Source organism: Boleophthalmus pectinirostris, unplaced genomic scaffold, assembly GCF_026225935.1.
Source record: "Boleophthalmus pectinirostris isolate CB_2022bp ecotype Guang Dong unplaced genomic scaffold, ASM2622593v1 HiC_scaffold_21, whole genome shotgun sequence".
Taxonomy (NCBI): domain Eukaryota; kingdom Metazoa; phylum Chordata; class Actinopteri; order Gobiiformes; family Gobiidae; genus Boleophthalmus; species Boleophthalmus pectinirostris.
In genome coordinates this window covers 31,864,102-31,884,397 of record NW_026571175.1, presented here as the reverse complement: position 1 = coordinate 31,884,397, position 20,296 = coordinate 31,864,102, and the positions used below count along the sequence as shown (strand labels likewise).

General features: G+C 40.2%; 1 protein-coding gene across 1 annotated transcript in view; it reads left to right on the top strand.

The window, feature by feature from the left end:
• The window catches only part of thsd7aa (thrombospondin, type I, domain containing 7Aa), a 437,777-nt gene that overhangs the window by 320,175 nt on the left and 97,306 nt on the right, over positions 1-20,296 (top strand). Inside the window, exons 13-14 of the mRNA XM_055157370.1 lie at positions 7,631-7,734; positions 17,954-18,148. Coding sequence (XP_055013345.1) covers positions 7,631-7,734; positions 17,954-18,148 — 299 coding nt within the window. The remainder of the gene's footprint in view (positions 1-7,630; positions 7,735-17,953; positions 18,149-20,296) is intronic.

The window sequence follows — 20,296 nt, the reverse complement described above, 5'->3', positions numbered from 1 at the left end:
AAAACAAAATATATAATTTCTTAAGTCCTAATTTGGTGATGATTCGGTTGTTGATTGTTTAAAGAAGGGGTATTACACAAAATTTACTTTTTGGACCTTTCTACCCTGATATAACATTATTCGCTCATCAAAAACATGCCTGAAGATGTTTTAGATGTCATCCATGCATGTTTGAGTAATTTAGTGATCTCCTCTGGGCTCTATTCAAAAATAGCAATTCTCCATAAATATACAAAAGATAGCAATACACTACAACTTCACAAACCTGATACGATGTGCTGTAGTGGGACGTTTGTAAAGTGACTTGTAAAACTTTTGAATGTTTAACCCACTTTGTACACTTTAGTATTGGCATCTAGACACTCAGAAAACTAAATGAAAACAGTGGTAAGTGAGGAAAAATATGGAAATCAGTTTGAATTAATAATAATACATTAGCACTATATAAGACGACTGCGTTATTATTAATTCAAACTCATTTCCATATTTCCTTCGTGTTGTGTTGAATCTGTAAAACCTCTTGTAACGTTCATAAAAACAACATAAATCTATCGTTCGGGGAGGCCTGTGTCAATTGTCTCATTGACTGTGTGATCTGTGTGAGACGTGGGCAGGTCCGGGCGTCTGTGGAGAATCAATACTGAGTTATTTCTGATTATAGTGTAAATAGAGAGGCAAAAAAACCACACACACACACACACACACACACACACACCGCCTTCTCCTGCGTTTGTGCTGGACGTGCCGCAGATGTGTCAGGTTTAAACTCGTGGGTGTGCACAAAACACAGGAATTAATATGGACTGACAACACGGATAGAGCAGTTAAAAAAGACTTTTGGAGGAGGCTATTGCTGGAGTTCTGACAGTCTTACGTGCTGCTGTGGTACTATGAACTGACTGGCTCTCGATTTGGTCACATTTGAAAAAGAAACTATTCTGAGTTGTGGACATATCTTTTTGGCACCATTCAGACTGCAGGGCTTAAAGGTTGTATAGAGGATTTTCCAAGGAACGAGAAATCCAGCGACTGTTTGTCCTTTTTCAAATGTTGCGCATGCGTGAAACCCCCCCCCCTCCCCTACAGCTCCTACGTAGAAACGCCTCCTCCCGCCTCCTCCTTGCGCCAGAAACAGGTTTGTTTACAGCCGGTGCTGCACATGACTTGTAAACAACTAACTACAGTGTTGGTTAGGCAAGACGGAGAAGTGAGGAGCGGGGGGAGCGGGTGTGCGGACATTTCGTTCGCGGACGAGAAGTGAGGAGCAGGGAGAAGAGCGGAACGGGCAGCGGGGACAGGAGCAGGAAAGGGGTGCAGAGAAGGTTGCGCGGAGATTCAGTGCGAATGAACTAGCTACAACACGCAGCAGCAAGCGGACTCTTTCTTTGCCTTGAAAATGACGTTTTCAGACATAGGATATCGCTTTCGTGTCCTGAAAAACGTTTGTCTAGCTCTTGGAAATAAAGTACGTTTTCATAATAAGCAGAAGTTTCCTGTCCAGGAGTAATTTGTGGACCAGTGCGTCAGTCTTTAGACCCTGCGTCTGCTTCAGTCGCGCCATCGCTGGAATGAATCTACAAGAATCACCTTAGTTTGGCTTCGCTGCTTTTCCCCTTGTCTTCTTCTTTCAGCAATCTCAAAAACGGACTTTCTTTTGCGGCGAACTGCTCCTGGATTCTTGTCGCCATTGCAACAAACTTTGTGCGAACTGCGAGGAAGATATAGGTCAAAAAAAGCCGCTAAGAACCGTTGCGTTGGTGGAGTAAACAGCGTCTGTGCGTCTTGCGTCTGTGGACTGCGTGACAGACGTACGTAAACCACGTACCGGCGGCGCAGGCAAGTCAGTTACACTAGAAACGTAGGGAGATTGATTGACAGCCTGTCAGCTCACAGATAACGAGGCAGTGTCGTTATCTATTGGCAAATGTTTATCTGTCCCCACCACGTCCAGAGTTGATGAATTTTTATTCTCTTTTTTTTGGTCATCATAATTACAAGGCTACTGCATCTCTATAATGCTCATTATCATTAATCATTGACAATTTGAAACCAAAAAAAATCCTCCATACAACCTTTAAAGGGCCCATCTCGTGCAAAATCAACTTTTCAGAGCTTTCTACCTTCTGACAGTGATGTGTGGGCCTTGTATATGTCGCCGAAGTGGTTTTTAGTTTGATTCAGCGTTTTTTTTTTTTTACAAATTGCAGCGTATTTCTGCCACCCTCCCATATGACAATGAATTAAAGCCTGATACAACGATGACGCAGCCAAGAGTGCAGGGATTGACATGTGCTTCACTCCTTCACTGAAACGGAGTTTAGACACAATTTTCATATGACGAGAAGAACGTTTGTGCACATTTGTGACCTGGCCGTTCAGACTGAAGTCACATGTCAAAAGATCGGATATGTATCGGTTTTAGGAGCACATATCCAAGTGGCCTGGGTTGCATTTGAAAACTTCTGATCTGTGTCGTTCAGACTGTCATTAAAAGATCAGATACAAGTCGCATTGTCCACCTTCTAAGTCTTGCCATCGCTCTTACGTATACTTTCTTTCCTGTGTCGGCTAAAATGAGTAGCTCTATGGAATTTTCATTTTTGGACTCAAAACTCATGAATATCATCATGATCTTGCATCAAATCATCTTGCATTTAGTCCAGATCCCTGTGGTGGAACAGAGTGAAGTAACTCGAGTAGTTAAAACTAGTGGTGTGCAAAAATATTGAAATATCGATATATTGTATTGTTTAGTGTGACGATAAAGTATTAATATGGTGGGCTGCTGTATCGATATATCGCCAAGAGGATTTTTTGGTATGTTTTGCTTAATTTTTTTTTTTTACAGCGCTACAGTTTTGTCGCTTGTTTAGTCAAAGGAAACTCGTTTATGCGACACATTTGACATATTCACTGTTGCGATGATTAAAATGGGTTGTGGTTTTACAAAGACTTTTATGATCACAACCATGATTTAGCCTTTATTTTTTTATTGAACCATATCAAATCGATTTGAAATATATCATATCGAATCAAAAGCTCACTGTATCGAGATATGTATCATATCATGGCCTACTTATCGAGATATGTATTGTATCGGCAACTTCTTAATCTTACCCAACCCTGGTTAAAACATGTCATGGCAAAGCTCCCAGCATTAACTTTAAGTATGTTAGTTCACCATCTTTACATCTCTGGACAGTGAGCATTGGAGCAGTATAGAATTAGCCTGGTCCTGACCTGCTGTGAAGTGCTGTCGGGGGGGGAGCTACATGACGCTCGCACCGGTTCACACAGAAAATCTCGTCGTCCCTCCTGACACGTGTATTCCCCGCAGTGGGACGTAGTAGTCTTTGATATCTGCCGTGCGCTGACGAAACACTGCCCCCTCGGCCGATTGTGTGCATAATTTACACGCACATCACGTTGGGTTTCATTCATGATGTGACCAAAGACGTCTGCGTGTCCGCCGAGGCTCCTCTTCTTCTGAGTTCATTTAGGTGTGTAATGAAGTGAAGTGTAAATTCAATCAGGAGGTCCTTGGTGTGTTTACCGCCCTCCCTGTTTAGCATGTGCACATCATTCTCAGTCTGTTCCACTAGTTTGCTGCTAACCATCGTCAAGGGTAGAAGAAGTACTCTTTTACTTACAGATGCATTGTGTAACTTTTCTGCTGGAGGGGATGTTAAAGATGTTATTGCTTTGTCTGGAATGTGTCACAGTGTGGTTTTAAACTTTTTAATCTTCTTGAAGACCAAATCCAACCAAGTTACAGCTCAGATCTGCGGTATTTTTGAGTTATAAAAGCATCTGCAAGTAAATAAACATAAGGTAAAGCTGTTTAATGTCATACTGTGGAACATTTCAGACAAAGAAACGACATATCCTATCCTACATATCATAGTTAAGTAAAAGTATTAAAGTACCCGTTTAAAAATGTACTTAAAGAGTACACAGATTTTCAGATTTAATAAATCTTTGAGTGTAGCGACTGTTTTTATTTGTATATTTTTCTTTACTCAAAGTAAGAATGTGGTAAAAATAAAACCTCAGCCTTTTCAGCAGGTCTCAAACTATAAGAAAAAATACTTTTACTTTTCAGTCCTGTTCAAAAAAAGTAGAAAGTACAGATATCTGCCCTCAAATGTAGTAATGTATAAGTAAGATGTAATCACTTTAAAATCTACTTGCGTAAAGTACAGATAACTAAAATATATACTGTGGAAGTTGTGCGTGATAAAAAGGAGTCGACAACTTCTCACATTTCAGACACAGAAAGTCGTGTGTCGCTTTATTAACTCAACTCACAACAACAACAAAACGGCTAATAACGGTAAAAGAACAGAGTGCCTCAAACGTCAGCGAGTCTTCAAGCGACCGTGACTATACTGCGTTTAGAGCACAAACCTGAAAACTGAACGCTGAACATAGGTGAGCATGTAACTAATTTATGTAAACATGTATGCTAAAGGCACTACACAACTTTACTTTTACAGTACAGTCATGGATCTATTAAAATAACTGGAGGGTGTTGCTGTTTGTAGCTGCCTCCTGTTGATGTAGTGACCACAGGATATTTCTCACAGAGCACAGTGTAATCACAAACGTCTCGTGTTCGGCTGACAGGGCACCTACAGCCTTCAAAAATGTCGGATTTTGTGGCGATTTTTAGATCATAAACTTTTTCTCAGCTCAAAATCCTTCACTTGTCTTAAAAAATGCTTTATAATCGTCCGACTCTGCTCTGCTCCTCTCGTTCTGATTGGTCAAAGCAATCACATGATACGCAAGACGCTCACGTACATTGGCGTGTGCCCGCGAGAGAAAAGAGCACTACTGCACATGCTCAATGGGCCCGGAGCCACCAGAAGTGCCTCGCCGAGTTAAAGGCAAGTCACGCGCCATTGAGCTCAGCCCATTGACTTGAATCAGGGTAGCCGCAAGGTCTTAAAAGTCTTAAAAAGGTCTTAAATTTCATGTTCCTAAATTAAGGCCTTAAAAGTCTTAAATGATGTCTTATTTTTTTCACAAAGGTCTTAAATTCCATTAGCCTATTTTTTGTTTTGTTTACTCAACTGGGCTGCAGTGCAATGCTAAGTGGAGGGAGGGAAAAAAACAACTTGAAATAACGTAACATGAATGAACATCTAATTTGGAGTGTGCGCAAACAATACTTTGGTTTTTGGCACCAGTGGGAATGGGTAAACAGTCAGTTCTGTCTACACTGCCCAAGATGCAAAACTCTGGTCAGATCTGCTCACGTCTCGTACGTGTTTACGTCACATACATCACCACCGAGCCGCCTGACGTGCTTACACAATCCAATCCCACACTTTTACGTCACTATATGCACGCAGATTTCCTTCCGAAAACGCTTATCTAAATGTAGAATAAAAAGTGAAGACGCTACGCCACTTTAGTGTCTTCTGTTAGGACCGTCATCATATAAACGTAGCCTTAGATTCTAGATGTAATATCTGTAGTTGGTTGGTCATTATTAGAATTAGACCTGGTGTTTATCGCCCGCATAATGGGTGCGACGTTGGACTTAATTTTCATTTAAGTGGTCTTAGAAAGGTCTTTAAAAAGTCTTCAATTTGGGGTAGTCAAACCCGGGGATACCCTGTTGAATGGGACACTGGGGCTTGAGTACTTTTACTCATGTTCCACCACTGTTCATTACATAAAAATATTAACTTTCTCTAAAATGATAGTGCTACTACAAGAAATATTCCAAAAACTGCTCATGGCATACTGTATATTGATGCGACTTGCCATGTTGACACTGTATGAGTATAAGTGGGTGCGTGTTTGAACATTATTATTGTCTACTGCGTTATGTACTCCAACATTTTACCTCTTGTGAGCTACCTTCAGGAAACGAAAATGCCAGAGAGCTACTCATTTCTCATTTTAGCTGTCGCGAGAAATTGAGAAACAAGAAGAGTTATGGCACGCTTTGGACTTGGAACCGTTAGATGCCTATAAACATAAACCATTATCCCTTCATTAGTGCACAAGTCAGGCATCAAAATGACACGTTTACAATGGTAATAAATCAGATTTTAGTTATTAAGTGCAGCACATATAATTCAGAAATCCTTTGGCGAGCTACCGTATTTTCCGCACTATAGGGCACACTGGATTATAAGGTGCACTGTCGTTAAATGGTCTATTTTCAAACTTTTATATATATAAACTGCACCAGACTATAAGGCGCGTTAAACGAAACACAAGAGTTAGATAAGTCAGTCAAACTTTATTTAACGCGTTCACAATAACTCTCAACTTTGTTCAATTGTAACGCTTAAAAAAATACCGTATTGAGACCGCATATTCACGATTACTCAATTGTTCAGTTATAACTAAAAATAGCACATGACACTCACTTTTTCAGTTCATTCCTCCATTCCATTCCTTGTCCACGTGGAATAATAAATGTGGCTACAAGTATTTTTCACTGCACAGTCACTATCTGCTACGTGCGTGTTTACGTGCGCTGCAAGTGGTGCGGCTTTGTAGTTTACTAAAGTCGTACTAAGACACCCGAATAAATTCATATATAAGGCGCTCTGAATTATAAGGCACACAGTCGTTTTTTGATTAAATTAAAGGCTTTTAAGTGCGCCCTATATTGCGGAAAATACTGTACTTGGAAGAGGGTGGAGAGCGACTGGTAGCTCCTGGGTCATTCCTCGCCATTTCACCAAATGGCCCACGCACTTTGATCTAAAAAAATATTGAAAAAAAAAAACAAATAGTCCCTTACTATCATGTACCAACCCTGAGAAGTTTTAGTGATTTTCGATCATTACTTTTCAAGTTACAGCTCATTTAGTGAGGGGAGTATGTGTCAATTTATGGGCCCAAAATCACATCATATTTTCTTGTTCGTTTTCACAGGTCACAGATAGAGGGCTGAAATTTTGTAGGCTTGTAGTCCTCTACTCTGTGTTCAAATAACAACTATCGAAAGTTTGGTATCTCAACTCATTTTCATTTTATATGAACTTTAAAAAAAAAAAAACTTCTTCATTTCCATGGTGTACCATTTTTAGCCCCTTTTTAAACGTACTTGTAGGTGTAGGAGACCCTTATTCATTTATTTATTTTGAGAATCAAGATATGTACTAGGACTGTTAAAAGAAATCACCAAATGTTGAAAATTTTAAATAGGTTATGTGTGAGGGTCCTGTTAAAAACAAGAAAACACAACATGGTCCAATTTTCACATGTAATTTATGGCATGTGGGTAATGATAAAAAAAAAATAATTTTTCTTTGAAAAAACAGAAAAAGACCTTTCATATGGTACCAAACATATGTATTTTATGAGGCTCCTAAATCACAAAAACTTCACAGGGTTGGTACATGATAGTAAGGGACCAGCTGGTAATTTTTTCAAAATTTTTCAAAAACATGATGAGTGAGATTTTCTGGAAATTTGATGAAATGGCGTGGAATGACCCTCCTGAGATACAAGTTGGAGATCCCTGTACTACAGAGTCCTTTTCATTCTTCGATGTTCCTATTTTCTCTCACCAGTCTGTCACTGTCGGCCAGTCAGAGCCTTCTACCTCTCAGTCACTCACCTCTCAAATTCATTCATGTAAATTCTCCGTCTTTTCCAGGTGGAAGACTCACAAGTGGCGCCGGTGCCAGCTGGTGCCCTGGTCAGTTCGCCAGGACAGCCCCGGGGCACAGGAGACGTGTGGGCCTGGTCTGCAAGTGAGAGGTAAGCGTCAATACAAACGATTATGTATTCTAGTTTTACACATGGACTATGAAACTTTCCTGGCGTGGGTCCACTACTTTCTTGTCTCCATGGAGTTGTTATTGCTTTGCCTGGGGTCACCTCTCAGCAGATCTGAGTTGTAACGCAGCGTGGTGGCATCAGAAAATGTTGAAAATTCCAGGAAAAGCAATAACTCTCCTTGATTTCGGATCGTGTCTTGGATGATGTATTTTAGTGCAGAAAAGCTCAACCACAAATGGGAGTTGTAAATTAGCATTTTCTCTCTGTGCATCGAATCAGTTTTGTAACTATGTCTGATTGCATTGTCTGTCTGCTAAATAAATACATAAATAAACAAATAAATAAATAAAATGACAAGAAGCAGGTGGCAGACAATGCACCAGAAAATCTACGGTAATCTGTTGGTGAGGGCATCAATTCTTAGTTAAATTTTCTACATCAGCTTTCGTAACCAGGAAGTGCTCCTATGAAAAGGAAAAGGTCACATATTTTTTTTCTGAAACTGCAGTTCTTAATCTTAAACTGCTATCACTTTTATTACATGCATCATGAGTTTTGTACTTCCGGTCACTGCACAATACACATTTCTGGGAAGGATTTTCCCAAAAAAGTGAGTGTCAAACCGCCATGTTTGTTTTCCCAGTGAGATGTCTTTTGTCTTTTGAACCATATCACTTTTGTTTCTGGTTTTGATATTGTCATATTTTAGTTTTGGGATTTGGACATTGTAATTGTGTGGTTATTGGATCCTAACAGCGGAAAACGGCTCGAGAAATGGGCTTTGGAAGTTTGCGAACTCCGTAAATGCAAAAGGGAATCAGATGTGTGTGACTGTAAACCACTGTTCAAACTGTTTCCCTTCCCAACAGAATTGAAAAATAGTGAAAGGTGAAGGCGATGGGCAGGATTGATCCACAGGAAGGACCAAAAAGGAAACCTTTGACTGCCTAAATCATCCCGAGTTTGAGCGAACATTTTGTATGTGGAGCACCAACAAAGCAAAATCCCATTTGTTAAGTGAAACGTACAGAAGACAAACAGGCTGAGCTCAAACATTCTTGGTCACTTTGCAGTGGAAGGTGTTTCTTGGTGAACAGCTGGTGCCTTTCGCTTTGGCGTTGACTTTTTAAAATCGTCACCTAGGTTGAATGTTCCCCATACAAAATGTTCGCTGCACTTTGGATGATTTCAAAAGACTTGAAAAGATCGGCTTTGTCAATAGATGCATCCCACTGGGAAAACAAACATGGCAGATTGATGCTCACTTTTCGGAAAATCCTTCCCAGTATGCATTGCGCAAAGGCCGGAAATCCGAAATTCATGATGCATGTATTATCTATCTGTTAGCGTCATGTTGAAAATATCCATGCTGCTAAATGATCTTCACAAAATACGTCAGTCCCTACTATTGCCAGCAGGGGGAGTCAAATACTGAAGTTGGGCATTAACACAAGATTATTTTAAGGTATAACACATGAAATGCAAATGAAAAAGTAGAAAAATGTCCACAGGAATCAGCCTGCCTCAGCTTTGAAACGTTTATCTTTTAGCGTCATGTCATCTCTAGTTATACTTATACTGAAATTAAGCATTCGTACAATTATTATTTTAAGATATGAAACCTAAAGCGAAGCAAAGGTGTCCAGAAGTGTTTTAAAAAGTGAATACGACCTCATTAGAATGGATGTAGTCTGTTTCACCATCCCAGAGCACAAGCTGACATCAAAACCCCTCTCTCCTGTAATGTCACTTTTTATGATACGAGAGGAAGAAAAGATGGAAGAAAAAGACTTAAAATAATAACTTCATCTCTCCTTTTCAATGCTGCAAATTGAGATTTGAATAGAGAGAAAAAGTCATTACTTGGGACATAGCAGTGCTGGAAATACGGCGATAAAGGGTGTCGCAAATCCACCATGACGGAATCAAAAGTCTGGGATAATGTCAGACAGTTGGTTTCCCATGATTCTTAGTTGCAAAGTAAAAAAGGTTACCAGCTTATCAATAGCTTCTGTATTACTTGCATGGATCTATAAATAAAAACTGGATAAGCCCCCTCCTCATGACCGACTAGTGGCCGCTCCAGGTACTGCAGCGCCCAGGAGTTTGGGCAAAGAAAGAATTTTCCCACAGAGCACAATGTATTTTTTGGGAATTCAAACTGCCCGTGTTCGGCTGACAGGGCATCCACAACGTTTACAAAGGTTGGATTTTGTAAGATTCTTTACTGTTTTCACAATATCAACTTTTTGAAATGTTTAAATCCTTAAAGCGCCTAAAAGTGATCTTTGTAAGACTTAGCCTTAGACTGAGTTCGCTCTGGCTCCGCTTTGTCTTCGCTCTGGCTCCACTCTAGCAGCTCTCGCTCTGATTGGTCCAAACATTCCACGCCATGCACATTACAGACGTGACATGGTTGGGAGGAGCTCGCCCGGATTGAGGAAGTAAATGTAAGAAAATTATTTTTGGGCCCATGCGCCAATGAGTTAGCCATGCTGGTGCCACCTAGTGCCTCCGCTGAATTTCATTTCTCTCCAGCGACTTGGTCAGGAATTGGAATACACTAGACAGTTCGCAAAAACCACAGAAGTGCGAGTCCGGGCACCAGCCAATCAGCAAAGAGCCATACATTCTGTGTTGGCAACGATTCCCGAGATCGAGGATTTAAAGTCGGAACAAAGAGAATGTTTGGTGAATTTTATCAAGGGGAAAGACGTTATTGTCCTTCTTCCTACAGGATTTGGGAAAAGCTTAATATACCAGTTAGCCCCGTTAGTGGCTCATTACATAAGTCACAACCAAATAGCAGCGATTGGTTAAAAGAAAAAAAGTACCCACTACTGTTGAGCAAATGAATCCTAATGCTGTGAGGTCAGATGAAGTGAAACCGGCTGATGAATCAGGTTACCAATGAGCACAGGCCACTGAAAACAATACGACGCCATCTTGGATCCACTTCCAGATTTGATCATAATATGATTAGTTGTTACTTGAGAAAATGCTATGTAAAATGAATAGATTTCTCCTTATTTAACTGGAGTAGTTATCTAGACAAGAATACATTTAAATCAGATATCAGGTATTTTAAAAGTCCTGTATTACACAAATTGACTCTTATGAGCTTTAAGCCATGTTAGAATATTGTTACTTCATGAAAAACAGACCTGGAGTTGTGTTTTGTAATCATTATTATTATGTCTTCATCTCTAAAACTCCACCTTGTGATGCCATGAAGCGGTAGTTTTCAGGTTAACATCTACCTTTTACCTTAATTCAGCAGAGATTTGCAATTCCCGGGTTGAAATTAACGCAGTGACTCTGGTAAAGGTGTATGGACTTTAAAAACCCATTGGAGCACTTCCTGTAAATATGCAGGGTTTGTGTATTAAACATGTGAATGAAACAAAACACAACTCCAGGTCTGTTTGTGATAAGGAAACAACATCACAAGACAGAAAACAGCGTAATATTGGCCTTTTAAACTTGTTTGTGTTGAGTTTGTGATGGTGATTTGTCAAGCCTCGTTTTCACATTTCGGCACCACAAACACGCAGGCTGTGATGTGAATACACTGACGATGAGCCCTTTGTTCCTCCATTGTCCTCAGTCCGATCATTAAGACGCATTACCTGAAACCCAATCCCCCCGGTGCCCACAGACAATCCAATACAAGACTCTTACCGGGCGGCACGCGCTCGATACGAGCTCCACACAAGCTCCACACAGGCTCAATACGAGGCTGTGGACCCTGTGTTCGTTCAGACATTACTCAGAGCACTTCCTGTTAAAGACGTTGGTGTAGAAATGTGGCGATGTACAAGAAGTGACGTCAAAGAGGGAAGAGAAAGTGCGGAGGCTGGGGCTTGGTTTTGGAGAACTGGAAAAGACTGGATTTGACAAACAACCTCATCAAATGGGCCCAGTCAAGCAGAAGTAAACAGCAAGGCCAAAAATTCAAGTTAATGCATCTGATATAAAAATGTATTCAACAGATACATATGTACTCTAGTTTATGAAAGTGTTTACCTTTTTTCTGTACCATTTTTGGTTCTAAAGTTACATATGTTTTAAACAGACCATGTATGAAACATGGAACAAAAATTATTTCCCAAATTTCAAAGACCCAAAAATCATGTAAATAAACTGATGTATTTCATCATATCTTGTGTTATTTGATCTTTGAACTGTTGATGAAGGTACATGATTTTTAAAAAAAAAAAAAAAAGTATTTAAAATAATAAAAATTTGCTTGGAAGGACTGACATATTTTATAGAAATAGTTTCCTTTCATTTTGAAGTAATATTAAAGTTTTCAGAAGAAAAAAGCGACAAATTATGTAAAATCCTGCACCTTCTACTTGTTTGCACAATTTTCCCTCCGTTACTTTTCCCTCCGTTACCATGACCTTTCTTAATAAAAAATCTCATTACTCAAAAAGTAAGAGGTTTTTCAACCTAATCTTGTACCATATGGTAGAAAACTATATGAAGCAAATATTCAAACCAGTTTGTTAAGGATATGTAAGTGAGAACCAAGAGTTATCACTGTTTGGATTTATTGCCCAAAAAGTGCTGCATATTTCATTCCCTCCGTTACCGACATGAGTTTTTAAATTTTTTGTCAACAACTTGAAAGAATATCACAGGTTTAACTTGACCCTGTTGGAGTGTAACTCTTTCCTACATTCTGATACTTTACTTATTTCAATAGTGTCTCTAGTTTCTGAATAAGAGACATTTGAATGTAAAAAATCTGCCCCTGTTTCCCTCCGTTACCACTTGACCGGACCCAAATGTAACTTCAAATACGGAGGGTACGCTACTTGCCTCCATGAAAATGTTATTTCTTTGCATGGAATGTTCCACAATAGGGCTTTAAACATACATGTCTTGCATTTATTCAATTACAAGTGTTTTACAGCTTAAAAAAAAAAAAAGAAAACTTGAAAAACACAAATTCTTACTATACACTGCAAAAAAGCTTGGCCAAATTTTAAGCAATATATGGTTTGATTTCCATGAAGATAGAAAGGTCAAAGTAATAACATCTCCACAGAGAAAAGGAATGGACGGACCCTGTACCAGAAAAAAAAATAAAATAAATTGCACTTTTCTATCTTCATGGAGACCGAACCAAAGTTACACGTCAAATCTGTGGAGAGGCAACCCTGCTCAGAGTCAGAATACTTGTTTTTCTGAGTATTTTTGAGCTATAAAACCACCTGTAATTGAATAAATGTAAAGTAGAGCTGTTTAATGTCACACTGTGGAACATTCCAGGCAGAGCAATGACAAATCCACTGAATCAAAAACATAAATAATCCACCATTAACTTACTTACACCAGTCTCAATATTTGTAATGTGATCTACTGATTTAGTTTTACCTAGAATACGTAAACTAAACGAAATTTCAAATCCTTTAACTTCTTCTTTAAGTGTTTCTACTTAGAATTTTAGTCTCATTTGTTCTGTACGACTATTCAACATAAAAAATAAATGCATTTCCCGCTCTCATTTGCGTTTCCTTTCGTAACAGCAGCTCGTCGTTGGCGTCAGCGCTCTCGAAACTGTGTTAACAACGCATTAATCCAGGTTCACCAGGTTCAGCTCCACCAACCGAGCTAATTATTTGTACGCTCCTCTCCTGTAGTACCTCCTCTTACTGCTGTGTACTGCTAATTACCACTTGACATCAGTATAGTCGTATTGATTCTACAATATCATGCGTAATCTGCTTTAAAACGGTCCGCTACTTTCACCATTTCACCACTTCTCATTAGAATTCGGCTGCTCCTCGCTACCGTACGATACCAATCAAATATTAATGCATAAGTTATTTCACATTCTTATTATCGTATTATAGGCTGGGAATTGTGCTCGTTAATCTTTGACAGTTTTGCTTTTCGAAGTAAAGCAGCCGCACAAAGGAGCTCTGATCTTGTCAAAGTAATAAACAAAGAGATAGAAAATAAATAAATAAGTCAGCAGTCGTGGTTTGGCCCTTGTTACATAAATAAATACATATTTGCGTAGAAAGGTAATTGTTGAAAGGTGCTGTACAGTGTGATCCTGAATTGTTTTTGTACAGTTAAAGGTGCACAGCCATCCTTCACCATAACACGGTTCACCTTTCATGGCCTCGCTGTTTTGTAGATTTTTTTTTACAGCCTACGAAAGTGCTGATTGGCTAAGGAACTGTAGACAACTGTCAATCAGTCTCCTCCGTGCCGTGTCTCCAGTACGGTACAGAATGCATTCAGCTTGACATATTTACATAAATGTTCGATCTGAAGTGCTGTGTGTTAGTGAGTTTTCTCCTCGACAAAACCCACAATGTCGACGAAACATTCTGCACCGACAAAGGCTCCCGCGGTCGCACCCAAAAGACAGAGGAAGATGCAAACCATCGCACAAAACGTTGGACTTCTGGACCAAAAAGTTGTTAGGTAGAAGAAGCTGCAGGATAGCCAGGCTGGCGCCACCTAGTGCCTCCGCTCAATTTCATTTCTCTACAGCGACTAGGCCAGGAATCAGAATATACAAGAAGGTTCGCAAAAAGCCCGGAAGTGCGAGTTCGGGCAACAGCCAATCAGCGAAGAGCCATTCAGTGTTGGCAATGATTCCCGAGATCGAGGATTTAAAGCCGGAACAAAGAGAATGAGGTGAATTTTATCAAGAGGAAAGACATTATTGCCCTTCTACCAATGGGATTTGGGAAAAGTTTAATATACCAGTTATCCCTGTTAGCGGCGCATTACATACGTTTTTGTGAAATCAGATTTTTTTGCGAGGTTAAATGCGATTTGTATGTGATCTCCAGTGTGAACTGTAAACACCCCAAAAGTGTCCTGCCCGAGCATTGGAGGACAGTGTTCATTTCAAAAACTGCCCAATTTGGCCTGAATGCAGCGATCCCCCGAAATATTAATTAACCTGCTCACCTCATAACCATGTGCAATTATTTTTAAGTCTATTTTTAAATTATTTTAAGCTATTATTTATTATCTGTGTTACCTTTTCCTGCTGTTCTGAAATTGTGCGTTGCAACACTGGAATTTCCCCACTGTGGGACTAATAAAGGCATATTTTATCTTATCTTATCTTACCTCGCTTTCCCTCCATTGACGAAACACCGAGCCATCAGAGCCTGAAAATTCTCTTGCATCGTCATCTGCCACGGTTGTGACTTTCTTCCAGTTTCCGCCTTCTTCAGTGCAGAATAGTGACGTTTTGTCACTTGTTGATGACGTGTAGGTGGGATGAATGCGACCTGTCCGTTCAGACTGAAGTCGCATGTCAAAAGATCGAAGCACACGTCCAAGTGGGCTGGGTCGTATTTGAAAAAATCAGATCCGTGTCTTTCAAACTGTCATTAAAAGATCAGATACAGGTCGCAGAGGGGCACTTCAGGCTGCAGTCTGAACAGTCACATATATTTGACTTTTTTTTTAAACATTCTATCTTTGGAGAAAAATCCCGCACACCGTCTTACTTGCAAATTGTGAGATTTATTAGGACAAACCGTGCAACATTTCGGCACTAGGCCTTTCTTAGGCAAAACCTGAACTTTCAAAACATTCTATCTTTAACTTTTCAGATGTTATTGGCTTGGAATGTTTCACAGTATGGCATTAAACTTATATACCTCCGTGGAGAAAAGCAGGTCAAGTTACAGCTCTGATCTGCGGAGAGTAAACATGTTAAAAATAGATATTAAAGATTTTGTCATGGTTCATGTTTTGTAGTGGTTGTAGTTTGTGTTTTATTTTGACATTTGTCCTGTCACCTTGTATTTTTGAGTTTTACTTCCTGTCTTGATTGTTTGCCCCGCCCTAATGTGTTTCACCTGTGTCTATGTGTGTGCATTTATACCCTGTGTTCTCCTCTGCCCTTGGTTGGTCCATTGTCTCTGTCCGAGTGTCTCTGTGTCTCTTGCCATGGCAGTTTAGTCTCGAGTTTTGGATTTTTTGATTTGTCATTAAATATTTTTGAAGCAGTCCTGCGTTTTGGGTCCTCCCTCTGTTTCCACGTGACAGATTTAGGTTTAATGTCACACTGTGGAAGCAGAAAAAGTTCCATAATAGCCTTTATTATATCCTTTGGACACCCTGACCTTACGTATATGTTTAAAAAAAGACATACTATTGTGCTTGGCCTGCTCGTTGGCTAAATGAGAAGAGGAAACAACTGTAACATGATTAAAAGTCTCTCCTGATCAGTTCTTCTCTCACACAGATCAGTGTTGAGTCCAGCTCAGACTCTGCAGACGCTGAATCATTACACACACACAAATAAAAGCAAACTCATTATAAAGTTAATGAGTTTTGCTTTGTGTGAAGTGACAAAGCTCATATTTGTATAGGGGCTGTTTTATTTTCCTTGAAGCTTAATGTATTTTAGTCTGTACTGGATGCAAACAATTTCAACTAACTTCTACTGAAACATAAAGAAACAAAACACAAACAACAACAACAACAAAAAAACAAAAGACAATGAAAATTTTATTACAAAAAAAAGTGTCATGTCAGATGTTATAATGTTGTTACCTCCTCAAAAACAGACCTGGAGTTGTTTTGTTTCATTCACATGAGTTCTTCTCTCAGGCACTTCCACGTTGTGATGTCATGTGGTGATACAGGAAGTGCTCCACTGTGTTTTTTAAACTCTATACACCTTCATTAGAGTCATTTGGATGATTTCAGATCTGGAATTGCCAAGCTCTACTGAACTAAATGAAAGTACTGTATTTTCCAGGCTATTAGGCGCTCTGGATTATAAGACGCACTGTCATTAAATGGTCTATTTTTTTTTACTTTTTTCAGTTAAGTTCAGTTTACTGAAGTCGTGCTTTTGACACCCGAGTGGATTCGTGTATAGGGCGCTCTGGATTATGGGACGCGTGGTTGTTTTTTGATAGAGTTAGAGGCTTAAGAGTGTGTCTAATAGCCCGGAAAATACGGTAAAAGGAGCTGTTAACTTGAAAACTACCGCTTCATGACATCACAAGGTGGAACAGAGCATTTTGGGCTTTGGAGATGTAAACAGACTAACACTAAACAAACAAAACACAACTTCAGATATGTTTTTGAGGAGGTAAAGACATTATAACATGGCTTAGAAATCCGTGTATCATTCGTTCATTTGTTTTTCAATATAAAACCAAAAATAAGAAAACGAAAAAACAACAGTTTTCTTCGTTATTTGTCTCCAAAACCAAAATGAAAAAACAGATATTGATTCGTTTTTTCAGTTTTCGATTTTGTGTTTAAATGAAGAATGGAAAAAACGGATAACGGCCGTTTCCCGTTTACGTGACTTCCGTGACTGCGATGCCGGACTTTTGCACCGCATACGGACTGAATCAGGACGGATCCAGGTCCGAGACCAGACCGAGACCAGAGCGGGACTGAGACCGGGACCAGACAGGGACCAGAGCGGGACCAGGGCGGACTCCGAGCTTTGACTCCAAGCCTCCACGGGGTCCGAGCCTCAGCTTCGAGCTCCGGCCCTGCCGTGGGCTCTGAGCCTCCGGTCTGGTCCCGGTCTGGTCCTGGTCTTGTCTCGGTCTCGGTCTCAGGCCCGCTCTGGTCCCGGTCTGGTCCCAGTCTCAGTAGTGCTCTGGTCCCGGTCTGGTCCCGGACCTGGTCCATTTGAACCAAAAGCTCTTAGTTCGGTTCGTTTTCGTTGGGGTGAAAGCGTCAGTCGGAGGCTTTGCTCCACCTCGGAACCAGCCGCGGTTCTTGAGCGCGGAGGACCAGAGCAGCTCTGTCCCGGTCTCAGTCCCGCTCTGGTCTCGGTCTGGTCTCGGACCTGGATCCGTCCTGATTCAGTCCGTATGCGGTGCAAAAGTCCGGCATCGCAGTCACGGAAGTCACGTAAACGGGAAACGGCCGTTATCCGTTTTTTCCATTCTTCATTTAAACACAAAATCAAAAACTGAAAAAACTAATCGTTATCCGTTTTTTCATTTTGGTTTTGGAGACAAATAGCGAAGAAAACTGTTGTTTTTTCGTTTTCTTATTTTTGGTTTTATATTGAAAAACGAATGAACGAATGATACATGGATTCTTAGAGCTTACAAGAGTTAAATTTGCATGATTTATGACCTTTAATGTTTCACTCCAAGCTCCATTTTAATACTTTGCCCCTCCATCCTAACCCTCTTCGTTCTCTCTTTTTCTCTCTCTTGTGTTCCAGCGGTGTCGTGCCGTAAACAGGACGGAGGTCAGGCGGAGGTGGAGGCCTGTCTGAAGCACTCCAGCCCCATGCCCGCCCTCACCCAGCCGTGCCAGGTGCCCTGCCAGGAGGACTGCCAGCTCAGCGCCTGGTCCAAGTTCTCGTCCTGCTCGGCCGACTGCGTGGGGGTCCGCACCCGCAAGAGGATGCTCATCGGTGAGTGGGGTTACGTCAGGAACCTGCTGCTCAGGTTTAAAACATGAGGTCAGTTGTTGTTGAAGCATTTGTCCACTGATCTGAAGGTTGGTGGTTTGAATCCCGCTCTTGAGGTGTTTTCGTACACTGGTGTATGAATGTGTGTGTGAATGGGTGAGTGGTTCCTTGATGTAAAGCCATAACCATAACCAAGGTTTAAATTCTTCCAGACCAATTGTATTGTATAGGAATCCGTGTGTCATTCGTTCATTCGTTTTTCAATATAAAACCAAAAATAAGAAAATGAAAAAACTACTATTTTCTTCATTATTTGACTCCAGAACCAAAATGAAAATTCTGATAATGATTTTTTTTTTTTTCAGTTTTCGATTTTTTGTTTAAATGAATAATGGATAAAAACAGATAATGGGCGTTTCCTGTTTCCGTATCTTAAACTGCGATGCCGAACTTTTGCGCTGCATATGGGCTGAACCAGGACTAAACCAGGATTAAAACAGGAGTGGCCTCAGTCCTAGTCTGGTCCCGGTCTGGTCCCGGTCTCAGTCCTGATCACTCAACAGTCTACGTGGGCGCACCTCCGAACCTGTCCTGACACTCTGTACCAGTTTAGTCCTGGTTTAGTCCTGGTTCAGTCCTGGTTTAATCCTGGTTTAGTCCTGGTTTAGTTCTGGTTTAGACCTGGTTTAGTCCTAGTTCAGCTCTGATTTAGTCCTGGTGAAGTCCTGGTTTAGTCCTGGTTTAGTTCTGGTTCCGTCCTGGTTTAATCCTGGTTTAGTCCTGGTTTACCTCTTGTTTAGTCCTTGTTTAGACCTGGTTTATTCCTGGTTTATTCCTGGTGAAGTCCTGGTTTAGTCCTGATTTAGTTCTGGTTCCGTCCTGGTTTAATCCTGGTTTATTCCTGGTTTAGTCTTGGTGTAGTCCTGGTTTAGTCCTGGTTTAGCTCTTGTTTAGTCCTTGTTTAGACCTGGTTTAGTCCTGGTTTAGTCCTGGTTTAGCTCTTGTTTAGTCCTTGTTTAGACCTGGTTTAGTCCTGGTGTAGTCCTGGTTTAGTCCTGGTTTAGTTCTAGTTCAGTCCTGGTTTAGTCCTGGTTTAGTCCTGATTTAGCTCTTGTTTAGTCCTTGTTTAGACCTGGTTTATTCCTGGTTTAGTCCTTGTAGTCCTGGTTTAGTCCTGGTTTAGTTCTGGTTCAGTCCTGGTTTAATCCTGGTTTAGTCCTGGTTCAGTCCATATGTGGCGCAAAAGTTCGGCATCGCAGTTTAAGCTACAGAAACAGGAAACAGCTGTTATCCTTTTTTTCCATTTTTCATTTAAACACAAAATCGAAAACTGAAAATAATAATCGTTATCCGTTTTTTCATTTTAGTTTTGGAGACAAAAAAATGAAGAAAACAGTTGTTTTTTAGTTTTCTTATTTTTGGTTTTATTTTGGAAAGCGAATGAACGAATGATACCTGGGAATATGTTTATATAACCAACCATAAAAGATAGAAAGATACAGTTACGGCTTTATAGTTCCAGCATTATCCTACATCACAAACACTCTGCATGATGACGTAGGGAAAACAAGTGTCCAATAGGAACTTTGTTTTCCACCAAACACATGCGCCTCGTGCATTTTGATCGGCCCAAACTTTGCCAAAGATTGTAGTGAGTCAAGATGATCGACTGCTCTGAGCATCTGTGTTCGGAACAATTGAAAAACCCTCTCTAAGTGCAGTTATTACTCAAATAAATAGCAAATTACGCATCTTGGTCTGCGTAATTGCACATCCCTTGCTATTTTTATTTGAAAAGTTCATTTCAGTCCAAATGTACAAATCCAAATGTAATAAACACCACGGAAATGCAGGAAATGATGTGGTTCTGTGCCCTGGATTGCACTTTTTTTTATTTATTTTGAGGGCAATAAGGATATTTTTAGTTTACTTACAGACTTGATATTTAGCACTTTTGTAGCTAAGGCCCTAAATTAAGTGTTTAGCAGCAGCAGCAGACTGTGAAATAATAGGCTGTACTGAAAAAAATGATGTATAACACTTCATTAAAGGGTAAAAGGGAAAGTTTTAATAGCAAAATGAATTTAAAAAACCCACGCGAGGACAAATGTACTAAAATTGCCCTTAAGTCTGGAAAGGTTTTAAACAAGT